The sequence below is a fragment of the Chelonia mydas genome, chromosome 5 (assembly GCF_015237465.2).
Source record: "Chelonia mydas isolate rCheMyd1 chromosome 5, rCheMyd1.pri.v2, whole genome shotgun sequence".
Taxonomy (NCBI): Eukaryota; Metazoa; Chordata; order Testudines; family Cheloniidae; genus Chelonia; species Chelonia mydas.
In genome coordinates this window covers 54,694,915-54,709,273 of record NC_051245.2, presented here as the reverse complement: position 1 = coordinate 54,709,273, position 14,359 = coordinate 54,694,915, and the positions used below count along the sequence as shown (strand labels likewise).

The 14,359-nt window shown below is 38.6% G+C and overlaps 1 protein-coding gene across 2 annotated transcripts in view; it reads right to left on the bottom strand.

The window, feature by feature from the left end:
* RASA1 (RAS p21 protein activator 1) overlaps nucleotides 1–14,359 on the bottom strand; it is a 118,741-nt gene that overhangs the window by 11,818 nt on the left and 92,564 nt on the right. The window contains exons 16-23 of one of the 2 annotated variants that reach the window (XR_005226002.2): nucleotides 10,834–11,006; nucleotides 10,366–10,525; nucleotides 10,006–10,148; nucleotides 9,059–9,174; nucleotides 7,639–7,725; nucleotides 5,682–5,749; nucleotides 2,542–2,630; nucleotides 1,715–1,900 (exon numbers count right to left, since the gene is read on the bottom strand). Coding sequence is in view for 1 of the 2 variants with exons in the window: in XM_007054059.4 (XP_007054121.2) it covers nucleotides 2,542–2,630; nucleotides 5,682–5,749; nucleotides 7,639–7,725; nucleotides 9,059–9,174; nucleotides 10,006–10,148; nucleotides 10,366–10,525; nucleotides 10,834–11,006 (836 nt within the window). In the remaining variant the exon portion in view is untranslated. The remainder of the gene's footprint in view (nucleotides 1–1,714; nucleotides 1,901–2,541; nucleotides 2,631–5,681; nucleotides 5,750–7,638; nucleotides 7,726–9,058; nucleotides 9,175–10,005; nucleotides 10,149–10,365; nucleotides 10,526–10,833; nucleotides 11,007–14,359) is intronic. The other variant, XM_007054059.4, reaches the window with a different exon arrangement.

The window sequence follows — 14,359 nt, the reverse complement described above, 5'->3', positions numbered from 1 at the left end:
CTGCTGGCAGACAGCCAATTCCAATTATATTCTCCACTCCCCCTCGACTGAGTGCAGAGAATCAAATTTAGTTGAACGTTAGAGAGCCACACAAAGTGATCCTCAGATGCCAACTGGAGACAATGAAGGGGGCTCATTCAAGTCTCAATTAAGACCAGGGAATAGATACCAGAGAGAGTGCACAGCATCCATCAGCTGGAACACAATGATTCACTGAGGTCTTGGAGCACTGCTCCTTTCATGCAAAACAGATTTGTTCTGACTGTGACATTCAACATGTCATAAACAAACTAGGAAGAACAGAATCACAGACCTACCCCAGAAATGAAAATAAATTTATCCTCTCCTGGGCAGAAGAAAGTTGCCTATCTCTATGTGCACTGCCAATCAAAGGGGAGATGAACCAAAGCTTACATGGCAGAAGTTGGATTGAGCAAAGTGGAGCCTGTATCCAGAAGTACCCTCACTCATAAATCAATTTGGTGGGCTGGCGATTGACTTCTTTGCATCTGAAAACAGCTGTAAAGAACACTGTGCCCTCTCCACGTGTCAAGACCTTGGATGCAAGATGGTGAATGACCTCTTTCGTAAAGCTGGGCAAGGTATCTGCCATACGATTTCCAACGTTTTCTACTGCTCCACAGTATCATACCAAGGATAGGAAGGAGAAAACAGAAATGATGTTCTTTATGACTTTCTGGTTGAAGAGGCTATGACCCTCAGATGCCAGAAGGTCCAGTGCTAGGTTAATCAGGTCTATCTCACAAGGGTCTGTAATTGCAAAACCAATTATCCACCCAGCTCCAGACAGATTCAGAATGGATACCTAGATGAAGCACATATCACTGCCACTGACCTTAAAAAAAAAATCAACAAATAGAACATATTCTATTCTACTGGCTGATGCAAAGTCTGCAGTTTAGCTACTGTGTTAAACCAGTGAAACATGACCTTTAGTTCCCCCAGAAGGGCCTTGATGTGGTTATATGAAAGTATCCAAGCAAAAAGGTCAAGTCGCTGTATTATAATGCAATTAGCATGCTCAAGAAAAGGAAGGGGGTTTTATTGTGTGTAACAAATCCCAAAATTAAATGCTTCCTTAAGGCAACAATCCAACAAGGTCACAGAGCATGAAACCTCATTCTCATTACAGAACTGTCCAGACTGAAACTCTGCAGGAGGTATCATACTTCCTATCCATTAACATTAAACCTCCGATAGCTACTATCTCCAACCAGATGAGTTTTGAAGTCGGGAGCTTTCTTGGAGGAGATTCAGTATTGTGCTTTTAATTCAGACAAATAGTCCTCACCACTGTCATAACATTCATTTACAAAAGTAAATTCAAGAAATATTTTTCCTTCTGTCAAGCACAAAAAGCCAGTCCTTCGCAGCACTGAATCTCTGGACAGAGAAGGCATGTCTCCTGGGTTGAGATCTGCTAGGTAGCTACGTGGCCATCAATACATACATTCACCCATGTTCTACTTAATGGTCAATCCAATCTTTTAGCCAATGCCATTTATTGGAATAAGTCTTCTCCGGACCTAGTGTCCAGGAGGAGATGGACAATATATAATATAACCTATTTTGGATGTCCATATTTAAAAGATGATCCCACTTCCCAACCTTGAAGCACATTACTGTGAAAATCCCATTGTAATGGATCTGTAGACTTTAGCACAATGACGTATAGGAAAATTTCTGTTCTCACCTGAAAAATTCCTTTCTTTGAGTAAGTAAAGTCCAAAGATCCAGTCTGCCCTGGAGATAATTTGGCATCCAGAGCAAACATAGAAATTACCATACGAAGATGTAGGTTTGTTTTCATTAGGGAAAATTTCTCACATTCTGTAGCAGAAGCTGTCATGCCTTTTCCTCAAACTATAGTTTACACAATCTGTAATTTAGGAAAGCAGGATAATTTAGCTGTGGAAATTGTCTCCAGTGAAGGGAACTTCAGCAGGCAGAGCAATCCTCTGCTGCCAGTGATTGACAAGATTGCTCCTGCCCCACAGCCAGAAGCAGGAGGAAGGATAAATGTAATAGATCTGTAGATCTTAGCACAATTAAGAAAGGAAATGCTCACAGAACAGAAACCAAAAGAACCAACCAAAAGATGAATATAGGAGGCTTACATGAAACACTCCATTACTCATGGGACTTAAGATCGGAACATATCAAGAGGGAGACTTGCAGTTTCTCCCTCTAAATTTAGTTATGATTTGTAGTGAGCACTTCTGGCATACACTATGCAAGCAAAGCTTTTTGAAAAAATCAGCACCTCCAGAAAGAGGGAAATTGATTTGCTTCTGAAATCATCTCAATGGAAGCATTTGCTTGCTTTTGGGAACAAAGATTTTGTATATCTGAAATATTTTATAACTGGGGTTAAACTTTCATACCATGTGGACCAAACTAACTTAAACATTAGAATACACCTCACTAAATGGATAATCATTGTTTTTAGAAATTGTTTGACCTATGCTATATATGGCAAACATTTCACATTCTAATTACAGTTTAACTATTCATAGTCACCTTAGCTCCAAACTCAACCAGATTTGCTAAGTTCTGCACAGACTTGGCGACCAGCGTCAGTGTTCTTGCAGCAGTGGAAGAAGGAGAATCTGAGAGAAACACATTCACAGCTGATTTCAATTGAAACTACAATTAAAATCTTTACAGTTGGTAATGTCAAAATCTTTATTTTCTATCCAGTACTCAAAGAGTGATCCTGGTATTACAACCAAAATAAAGTGGTTGCAAACAGAATTGCATGGGGAGGGGGGCATTAAAGGAAATCAATGTGGCATTTTCAAACCAGACTTCCTACAGCAGTGGATAGTTTTTTCTACCTGTGGGGGGAAAATCCCACCATCCTTGGATACACTCCTCACACACTCAAATGAAGAAGTAGTGATTTCTGAAAAGGCTGCTAGAGATGGACATTTAGCCTTTGTGTGTTAAGTAAAAACCGAAAAACTTCTATAAAAATTGGAAGTTTTCTTTACAGCAGGATAGTGCTTCATCATCAGATTAATGAATGTTTTTCAGTTCAAGAATATACCTAAAGAGAATGATGACACTGGAGCTCTTTATTTTATATCCACATGCAAGTGATCCTGCAGTGTCATGTAACTCTGGCTACTAAATTATATTTTAAATTAAAAATTACTAACCATGCCCATTTTCTTTCAATGGAAAAAGGAATACAAGCTAGACATCATATACCAACTTAAGTTTTATCTGTAAATCTGTACAGTAAACATATGCACGTTAATCAAAAGGCAAGAATTCATGTGCTGAAGGTATCTCTCAAGCAGCTAGGATTTCTTTGCGTCCATCCCATTGCCAGAAATGGGACACAGTGAAAATGTTAGTACGAGGAGATGGTTATTAGCAGAGAGCCAGCTCTGTTATAATTAAAGTTGAGTATCACTTTGTTTAAATGGGACTATTCTAAAGGCTATTTTACATGACAATACTTATTCAGATTGTCATGTAATCTGTAGTACATCCTGGGGGTGCTGCAAAGCGTTAGTGGTTCAAATCTGGGGTCACCTTAGCAAGGGATTCCTGATATACTGCTCCCTAAATAAACAGTATTTTAAAACAAAATTCTTGTAGCTTTTTACACACACCTGGGGCTCAAATATGGCTCTAATCATCCCACAGCTGATTTAAGTCAGTTGGTCTTTTTCTCAGCTAGTGCACAGTACTCACTGCCTCCCTTTTGAAAGGCAAAACTGAATTATTAACCTGACAGTTCGGCAGGTTAGGCTGGGATGGAAAAAATGCCAAACCAAAGAGACTGAAATGTGAATGTTCAACAAAACTAGGGTGCTATTAAAGCAAGAGAGTTTCCAGGCAGTGTGCTGTCACAGTAATGAGGTCAGTCAAGGAGACGTGCTGTAGTCTCTGAACCTGAGCTGCACCTATGCACTGAGTTAGAGCCTACATTTGGCAGTTTTCTGTTTTTTGAAGTTTTGCCCCAAGACCAACATTTCTAGTTTTTAAATTGCTCTAAAATCCATATGCTGAGTCTCATTTTATTTCAGAAATACTGTCAAAAAATTAGCATTGGTTAAATAAGGGAAGATGAAAGACACTTAGCATAACATAATCATGTTTCCAGAACAATGGAACTCAGTGTGATCAAAAGAGAGCAAGTCACTAGATCATTTGGTCACGCGTTCCCCGATATTCAGTTATCCTAACATGAACTGTTCATAACATTCATTCTTTTGTTGTTGTTGTTGCAGAGTGAAGGGATGGGGTGGAAGGAGAGTTTAGAGTAGTGAAGGGGAATAAGGGGTGTATGTTAGAGCAGTGCACATGGAGGTTGAAGGGAGGGATTAGGAGTGGGGAGAATACAGGAAGAGGGGTTTGGGGCTGCAGGGGAAGGGGGATTGAGATTAATAGGGAGGGTGATAGGAGAGGTGAGTAAGGAGAGGGAAGTTGGGAGGGAAGTCATGTGCTGGGAGTGGTTTAGGAGTGGAAGGCAATGAGTCCTTCTCCCTGACCTCCAAATATGAACCAGGATCAGGGGGTTCCCTGACTCACTGGCAGGAACGAACACCTCTCCCTGCACCTTCTTCCTATGGGTGAGCCAGGAATGGGGGCCCTTGCCAACTCACATGTTCTGTTCTAAAGTGTTCTGTAGCATTTGTAAGAGAGTGTAGAGTTCTAGTATGTGTACTGTTGGTGGGCTGAGGCATCACTCAAATAGGGCAGAATTAAATTGCATCCTGGGGGTGGCATGTATCCCAAACTTTGTATTTCCTTGCTTTTAGGGGTTAAGTTTAGTCACTCTCCACATTTTGGAAGGGAACGAGGTACCACTGGACAATTTTATGTTTCTGGGCATTTAATTATGAAACAAAATTAAAATACTATTTGAAGGCAAAACAAAAGTTTAAGTAATTTGTGATTGTTACTAGACCAGTGGTTCTCAAACTGTGGGTCAGGACGCCAAATTGAGTCACAACTCCGTTTTAATGGGGTCACCAGGACTGTCTTAGACTTGCTGGGGCCTGGGTCCCACCACCCAGGGCCCAAGCCCAAGCCCCACCGCCTGGGGCCAAAGCCAAAGACAGAGGGCTTCAGCCCTCAGCAGCTGGGCTCAGGTTACAGGCCCCTTACCTGGTGCTGAAGCTCTTGGGCTTTGGCCTCCCCACCCAGAGCACTGGGGCTTGGGCTTTGGCCCCCACACCTGGAGCGGCAGAGCTCAGGCTTTGGTCCCCCTTCCTGGGATCATGCAGTAATTTTTGCTGTCAGAAAGGAGTCGCGGTGCAATGAAGTTTTAGGACCCCTGTACTAGACCAATCATGTTCAGATTGAACAATATATCATTAAGACAGCAGGGCATATTTTACAGGCTCTTAAAACGAGACTGTGTTTAAGACAGAAACATAGGCTTTATCTATTTCTTCTGCTGATGCCTGAATACTAGAAATTTAACCATGAGAATGATAACAAAAAGACCAATCAAGCCAATTAAAATATTTTTTTGGCCAAACAGCGTTCAAAGCAGCAACATGAAACATTAAAGATGTAATTCAGCAAGAATGGCCAGTAGCCTGGCCTGGAAGATATAGTGAGCACAGTGACATATTAAGGTAACTCATTTCAACTATTGTACCAATACCACATATTCAAAGTCTGAAGTGCATAGTCACCTGAGATGATATTGAACATCCTTGGGTTCAGGATGGCAGGACAAATCAGTCGGAGAAAAACGAAGCCACTGACAGGGGAGAAAAGCGTTTTATTCAATAATTTAGTTTTTGTATTTAGCGTAAAATTGTATATTCATTTAAGGTGGTGTGGAAATAGTAATCTCTTTAAAACAGTTTAACTAGTCATCTTAGATGCTGTGAATATGTTTGTTAATTAAGAATATCTTGCTATTATCACACCTGCAGTGAAGACTGGTCTCGCTCTTATGCCGGGCCACATCTATATCCTTGTGCACGGGTTTCTGAGCTCCCGATGCTTGTTTTGGGGAAAGCACATGACTAAGGCAGACAGCACCTTCCAAACCACAACATGGCTTTAGCCATGAAAGCCTGGCTTTACTGTCCAAAGCTGAGTATTTCAGCTCAGTATTGGTCAGTTCAGCACCCAAGTAAATCAGCATTGGCACTGAGTGTTCCGGAACATTGTTATTGGTGCACCCAGTCTTTCCTGTGGCCATCACTGCTTCAACCACCAAACTTTCGTTTGGAGCATGGAAGAAATGCAGTGTTGTTACCTCTACATTGTCAGATGACTCCCTACATTAAGTTGATTCTCCCTTGTCCACTTTGCAGCCCAAGATCTTAGGTCCAAGGTCAAACAACTGAGGAAAAACAGTGTTGCTAATCAAAACCGCTAAGTCCTTAGACAATCCTCCGAAGGCATTCCTTAGTCCCTCTACTATCGGGTCCCTAGCGATGAAGCCTACCTAAATAACATTTCTTTTTTTTTTTTTTTTTTTTTCCAGTTTTGGTTCTAGTTTTTCAACCACTATGAATGTTTCTGCTATTATCCATACCAATTTGTTTTTCTAAATTACAAGCAACTGAGCTCCTCTGAAACATAACGAACTGGCAAATCTGACAAGAACGAGTGCTGCATTTCCTAGGACAGTTCTCTTTGCAGCAACGTGGAAAAGGAATCCTTTTCTCTGCCTTAAATCCCAGAGTTCCATAAAGAACACGGCAGTAAAAAAAGAGGTCTCAGTCAAAAGTATTAAAATGGATCTGAGAACAGAGAACAACTTCCCTTAGCTTTGAGTCAGCACTTAACCATGCAAATGGTTGAGATTTTTGACCTCTGCAGACAGACTGAGATTTACATTTCTTTAGCCACCTGTCTAGCAAAGGAAGATTTTCCCAACCTACAGAGAACTGCAAACAGCTGCTTTCATATATTTTTTAATCAGAAGAGGATCAGTAATCACTTTCTTTCTCATTCTAAACCAGAGCTTTCCCCTTAAGTTTGCTATCTTGATCAGTTACCCCAAAGCACATTAAAGGTGATAATGTGTTAGTGGACAGGCCGAGACATTAAAACATCTGTGCAAAACTACTGCTGTGCCTGTTTTAACCCTTGGAGACAGTTTATACATCCTAATAAACAATCACTTGTCTGGCAGTTTAGAAAATGCCTTGTAAAATGTAAGCAATAACAAAACTATAATGAATCTGTGTGTTTGATTAAGAAACTATCTTTTGTATTTTACAATCATAAGTGGACCAATCTTAAATAGACTGCACTGCATTACTACACAGCCTACGGAGAGGTAATAAGTTAATTTTCTGACATCCACAAACATTATCACAATGCAATTATATTGTTTCAAAGGCATATCAGTCTCAATGTCTCTTTTCATACCCAACTATAGGATATTTTCCTCTTTAAATATGTGAAAAGGAGTGTAACACAACAATTTGAATTTACTTGCATTTTGTTGCATTATTTGGAAGTTTTAAAATCCAGTATTCAATGTCATGCATTACAGATGCTGAAATTACTAGGCAATGCAAGCTAAACTAACTAGTGTACTAACAATGTGTATCACTTCCTCAGTATAAGACCTTTTCTTTCTGAACTTTTATAACATGCAAACAAATGAAATGACAAGCAGCTTACCTAACAACTCTGGTTCTCATTGTGGTATTGGTTGGCCACTTGTGTTGTACAGACTTCTGCAAACACCCATAAATGTATCTCAATGTCCTGTCAAAATAGTAGAGTTAATAGCCTTTACACATTAAGCAATTTAAAATATTTATTGCCATAAATAAATGTGCACTTACAAATACCGTAGAAAGCCTTTCACCAACATAAAGTTACATCTGTGTATACTTTGTACAGGTACTTCGTCAGCATTTGTATCACTGCTTTCAAGTAGGGCTTCATTTTGTCAAAGAACAAATGGGATTGATTAAAGACTCATGTTTTTAATTCTTGTTTGTGTTTCATCCATTAAAAAAAATTAATTATATGAAAGGTTTAATTTGGTGAATGGAACTTCCGTTTAAATTCAATGGGACATACAGATGTGCTTAAAAGTAATCACATCAGGATGTTCGCCTTCTCCCAAGAAGAACACCTGAGAACAAAGTGGAGTCTTCCAGGCAAATTCTTCCAGTCTGTTACATACCTATTGGAGAATTACAGTTCCTTGGAGGAGAGACAACACAAGATGGCAGCTGAAACTATCACTAACACACACAACAAATTTCAGTGGTATCTGACCACGGATAAATACAGGACCCTGCTTATGATTTATTAATTGTTAGTGATGCAGTAAACTAATAAACTGATTAAAGAAGATAAAAAGCACATAATGCTGACAACTTTAGATAAGTTGATTTACAATTAAACCATGGAGTAAGTGCAGGGTTTTAAATTTGAAGTAGAACTTGTGTTATGACTATCTCTATTCTAAATTAGTGGTGTCAAAAGGACAAAACTATACCTCTTATTTAAACTTTCAGCACTGGTGATCAGTACAGATGTTTTCATAGTAAAAGTGTCATCTCACCACAGGCACATAGTTTTAGTGATGCCATAATGTCCCTTTTTTCAGCAGGAAGAGGTGGGGAAAAGGTTGTGTTCAATTCAGCCACTTTATAATTGGTTCCTAGTTTCTAGTCCCCCCACAACAGCCTGAGAATCCCTGCCTCCACGATGGGAGCACAGAATTTTGGCACTTTTATCCCTCCTCACCCCTAATCAGTTTTTCCCTTACTACTTATGATGGTACTCTTCCTCCAATAAGGAAGAAAGAAACTGTTTAATAGCTAATTCATGCACGAGCTGGCAGGAGGCATTTGTGCAGCAAATAGAATTCAACCCTTAGCATACACTGTTTTGCTTTTCCCTGTCATGCAGAGACAATTTGGTATGTGCTCAGACACAGCCCCAAAAACTGAGGAAATTAATCTTGCAATAGATGAGCAGAGGGCATGCTGCTACATCAATTTTTGTAAGAAACAAAGCTAGTTACGCAAAATGAAATTTCTGATTGAATCTGAACAGCTATTTATACAAAGCACTAACTTACGGAGGCAATATTTCTGCAGCCATGAATATTTTCTCCACTAATTCAGAAAGTATGCTCAGCAGATGAGTTAAATTAGTGTTCACATCTTCATTTTTTTCTAACTTTGAAGGATTTAGCTACAAAAAAGAAAAATCAGCATGTTAAGTGAAGTTTCTTTTCTAAAATACCAACAGATTTAGGCACCTACAAAATTAATTAAATATTATGATTTGAGGCATGGTGGTAAAGCGTTGTGCTGCCGTACATAAGCCTCAGGGCTGTGGAGCCTCTTGGGACTTATGCTTCAATGCTGGCAGGCAAACAAAAATGTGGAGGGGCAACACTCTTGAGTTCTAACAGTGTGTGCACAGCGCTAGGTATAAAAACATTCATTATCATCCATTTTTTTAAACTTAAAATTTATTTTAATTCATTGGGGATGGGTTCACTCATCCCTTTATACTTAAGTCATTGGGTGAAAAGAGGAAACTAGTAGGGTAGGTTTAAATACAGCAAGCAAAAAATCAGCAATTAATTCAATGAAGTTTTAAATAAAAAATTACTTCAAAAACTGACTCTAATCACTCCTTGAATTGGCCAGAAATTCTCAAAATTAGGAGGGAGATGAGCTATCCCTCTAGAATAATCTATAATCTATTATGAAAGAACAATTGCTCCAATTTTTAAAAAAACCCTTAAAATTTATATTAAAAAGCAGAGCTGTGCACATTTTTCAAATACATTTTTAGGAAGAATACCAAATATAGAAAGCACTTTCATGAGAAGTTCTATTTCTAATTCCTGGGATTTCTGATGGAATGAGAATTTAGTTTCAGAAAGGTTAACATTCCCTTAAAGCTAGTAATTTAGACAAAATATGGAACATCTGAACAACCACTACACAATAATCTTTTCTTCAACAAAGCCAAGTGTTTCAGAACATAATTAGATATGTTCTAAGTTCTTACCTCACAAGACTGCTTGCTTTCCATTATCTTTAAAATAGAGTCTTTCAGCGCATGATGAACAAAACTCGTTGCTGTAGCTTTCATATACTGTTCCATAAGGGTACTTGCCAGCGTGGTAGCACGAAATAAGGTTGTAGCTTCATCTGAAGAAATAATATTTTACCATTATGAAATAAATATGTAACTTCACTTCATTTTAAAGGATGAATGGAGGAGGAAGAAAAAAATTGCCACATGCAAGTGTTATGTACACCTAATAGTTGGATTTATTCACAAAGTGGGAAAAGCAGGTGCTGGACTATAATTTTCTCTCCAACATTTTAGTAAATGAAATTCAGAATTAATGTATTTGTACTGTACCTTCCATGCTTATTTCCCTGTCATTTAGTGTTCGTAAGAGCAATGACTCAAGCTTTTCATGAAGAAAAATCTTCAGTAAAATGCCAGCCAATAGTGTTCGGTCCTGTCCACATACATGTGATAAGGCATAGACTACATGCAGCTCCTTCTGTAGTATAAGCTAAAAAGAAAAATTAAACCTTGTAACATTAAGAATTCTAGTATACCACAGCTTCAGACAAACTGACAAGAGGAGCCTATTCCTGCAAAGATATCACTATGTATTGCTTGGTGAGTAGTGCATTAACAATTTCATAAAGGGTGTATAATTAAGATCAGCCTCGAAATACCAAACACATTAGCCTTCATACACTGTTAAACTGCCAGGCTGGACAATTACTTTAATTTAATGGGTTATATTTTAAATGTTTTAATTTTGCATGTTAAATAACTTTCAAGGAAAATTAAACTGTCAAAGTAACTTAATACCTCTTTAAACTCACTGTACTCGTCTTCTGGCATGATTTTCTCCATAGAATAGCGTGCTCGGACACGCAGAGATCCTGGTTCAATACCCTTTAATGGTATGTGGGAACTCAGCTGAAACCATTCATCTGTTGCATGTCCTTTCTGTAACCGGTTTAACTGACAACGCATGAACACTTAAAGAAAAACATTGTTCAGAGTAAGTTACTTGCAGCAAGGATGGCACTAGTATTAAATATAAAATATTAATTTACTTCAAGTGCATTTATCTCATTCACTACATTTTACTATTAGTTTATGAATAAAACAGAAGTTAGAATTCCATACTTCTACTCTGGTAAATTACACCTTTAATAAACCCCTGCAGATTGGAGTCTAAGAGTAATACTTAGAATGTGCTACCTGTTCAAACCACTATACAGACATTAACAAATTCATGCTCATCAACCATATAAAAGGGGGAGACAGGAAGGAGAAGTGAGTTGCTCAAGGTTACCCAGTGAATCAGTGAGAGTTAGAATTAGAACTCTGGACCTCCTGATTCTCAACCCTGTGCTCATTCTTCCACATTGTTCATTCTAACATTGCCTTACTTAGCTGTTAAGTAGGACAAACTTTCTCCCCCCTCTCTCTAAAACAAAATCAGCATAACACAATGGATGTCACACATCTAATTTTTATTATTTTTAGGATTAAATTAAACATTCACTTAAAACCAGGCTGAGGTGCTAAAGTTAGAAAATTATCTTTTTTTTAATAAAAGAAATAAGACACTTCACACTAAGTGTTTCTCTTCAGGTAATCATTGTGGCCCCCAGTTTCTATGATTTCACCCAGATTATTTATATTTGTATCACAGTAATATCTGGTAATGCTAATCAAGGATCAGAGTCCCACCATGCTAAGTACTATAAACAGTGAAGACAAAGGGGTCCCTTCCCACATGTATCTGACAGCCTAGGTGAATGTCAAAAGTCAGTCCAAGAATGGTAAAATCATTAAAAGGTGAAAGAATGAGTCTTTGTACAGTGCTTAGCACAATAGCCGGGGTCCATGACTGGGGCTTTTAGGCACTATCTTAATATGAATAATAAATTATACCATCACCTAAGAAGTCACGCAAGGAACATAGCTAATCAACAGAACTAAAACAGAGCAATGACCTTTACCAGTCCATCCACTGCCAGTCACACCCCACAGCAACTAACTCTTTGACCTGGCAGCTTGGTAGGAAGATGCAGCACCTTTCCCACTGGCTGATTACTTCAAGAATGAGTGCTGGCTATTCTGAAAAGGCACTTCCTCACTGACAGGCCTCAAGAGACACTAGGTGAAGGTAACATCCTACATAAATACTCCTGTGAAGTTTTAAGAGGCACAGCCCAAGTTTCAAGTCATTTTGTTTGTCAGACTGCCTGGACCTGCCAGGCAGTGTCTGTTTCTTTTTCTCTCTCATTATGAGATGTCTATTTTTCAACTGTAAGCACCTCGGGAAACAAACTTGTCGTCTTACTTCTCTGCCAAACATAATGCATACAGATGGTGCTATGTAACGTAAGTTATTAATAATAATAATCATGTGCCATCAATTTGCCTCATTTTTGCAGCACTACGTCTTTTGACATATCAAGGTAACAGGACAGAATACTATCACCTCCATTGTGCATCCTTTGGGACCTTCCAGTGGCAATTCTAGTACTCATTGGCCTTGATATGGGCTGATATGGGATAATCCATTTATCCAACTCAGGCAGGTAATGGGTGAGATGCTTCATCTTCTAGTTGACTAGTTGCCTACTGCACGCGTGAATGGGTTATCTCTTTGGGCTAGGTAAGCACAATCCTCTACTTACATGAATCTTGGGGGGAAATATTCTTGAAAATCCAAGTGCAGAGTCTAAATTTTAATGCCTTCACACGTCATTTGGTTCAATATTCATTTTTTTGTTTTGCTGATGCACAAATGTTATTATTGTCAGGTGAAGTATACAGGTACATTACCTTACTTGATAGGAACAGTGAGTGATAAAGCTTTACTCTGAAGTTTCTCATTTTCTTTTGATTGTGGTAGCATTTCCAAGCTAGAACATCTCCCCAGCTCAAACTTTAAATTCTAAAGCCCTGATGCTTAGACTTAAAATCCAAGTGAACGACATGACCAGAGGGACTGCAGAGCAGTTGCTGTCTATCACAGCAACAATTTTCTAAAGGAAAATAAATGTATCCTACCTAGCAACAATTGCTAAGAATGGTGTGATTTATAGAGACCATACTGGATCACTGTACTGGACAACAGGCTACTGTTAGTCAAAAGGAAATGTATTCCTTTCCAATCTATCCTTTTATGATGAAACACTAACAGTTGATTTTTCTACACATAAAAATAGTGTATGCCATCTTCATCCAAGTGAAAACACAAGATGACAGTTATTTTAAACGATTTGTGTATCTAGCTCTCTAAATAGTTCATCTCCTACTGAGCTTATTCCTGACCTGATGGTTTTATCTTTCGATGATAATCCTTACCAAAAGCAATTATGACATTGTAGCTTTCAGTGGGGAACAAGCAGAAGATGAAGTTTAGCAACACATTTTATTTGTTTAGATTCTTCAAGCATCAGTACGGAACTCTTTACTTTTTTTTTTAAGCCAGCCATATTATGTTTACACACATACATACAGATTTGAAACACAAATTGGTGTCAGAAAAATACAGAAAATATGTATTGACTAAACAGAATGGTTTCCCAATCAAATGTTTTGCAAAATTATTTATGAACACACTATAGGCTCTTTAATAGAGAACATAACTATGAAATTGTGTGTAATGAATATTCATAATGTGCAAACTCCAAAACCAAATACTAAAACAAATATTAAAACACTATTCTGAAACAACACTTGTGTTTACACTCACCTTTTGACACATACTGTTGTGCCCTATGGCAGGAGAATTAAAACCCTGAAAAAACTATCCATTTCTTAGCCTTGTAACTTCCAACAGCTCAAGATAAGGGGCCAGATCTTGGCCCCTCAGTCTGATTTTCACTGCTGGAAAAACAGTCTTCACTAGCTGACTAGGGATTTTTCTAGTACAAGGAAAAACACAAATGGAATAGAACCAGCATTACATAACTCACACTCTAGCATGGGGAGCATTTTAGTGGAATGACTGGGGAAAAGTGAGATGATAGGAGCACCGCTGCCCTCCAGTGATGCCTAGACTCCAAAATGGCTGCCTGGCAGCTTGGCACAAAGTGTGTGAGAGAGACTGAAAGCTTCTTTGGGAAAATACATTTATACTGCACATAGTAAGTGCTTAATAAGGGGAAATTACTTAGTGGTAATGTGAGGTAAGACAGTCTCTCATTCCCCATCCTAAATAAAAGCACTATTATGCTATAAGAGTCCATCTAGCAGGAAGCAAGAAAGACGGTCAATCATCCTGTCCTACATCAGGAGAGGGTCTACTCACCTCTCTGAGGTTAGATACTTCCTCCTTGCCCTAAAAAGAGGGAAGAGAAGACTA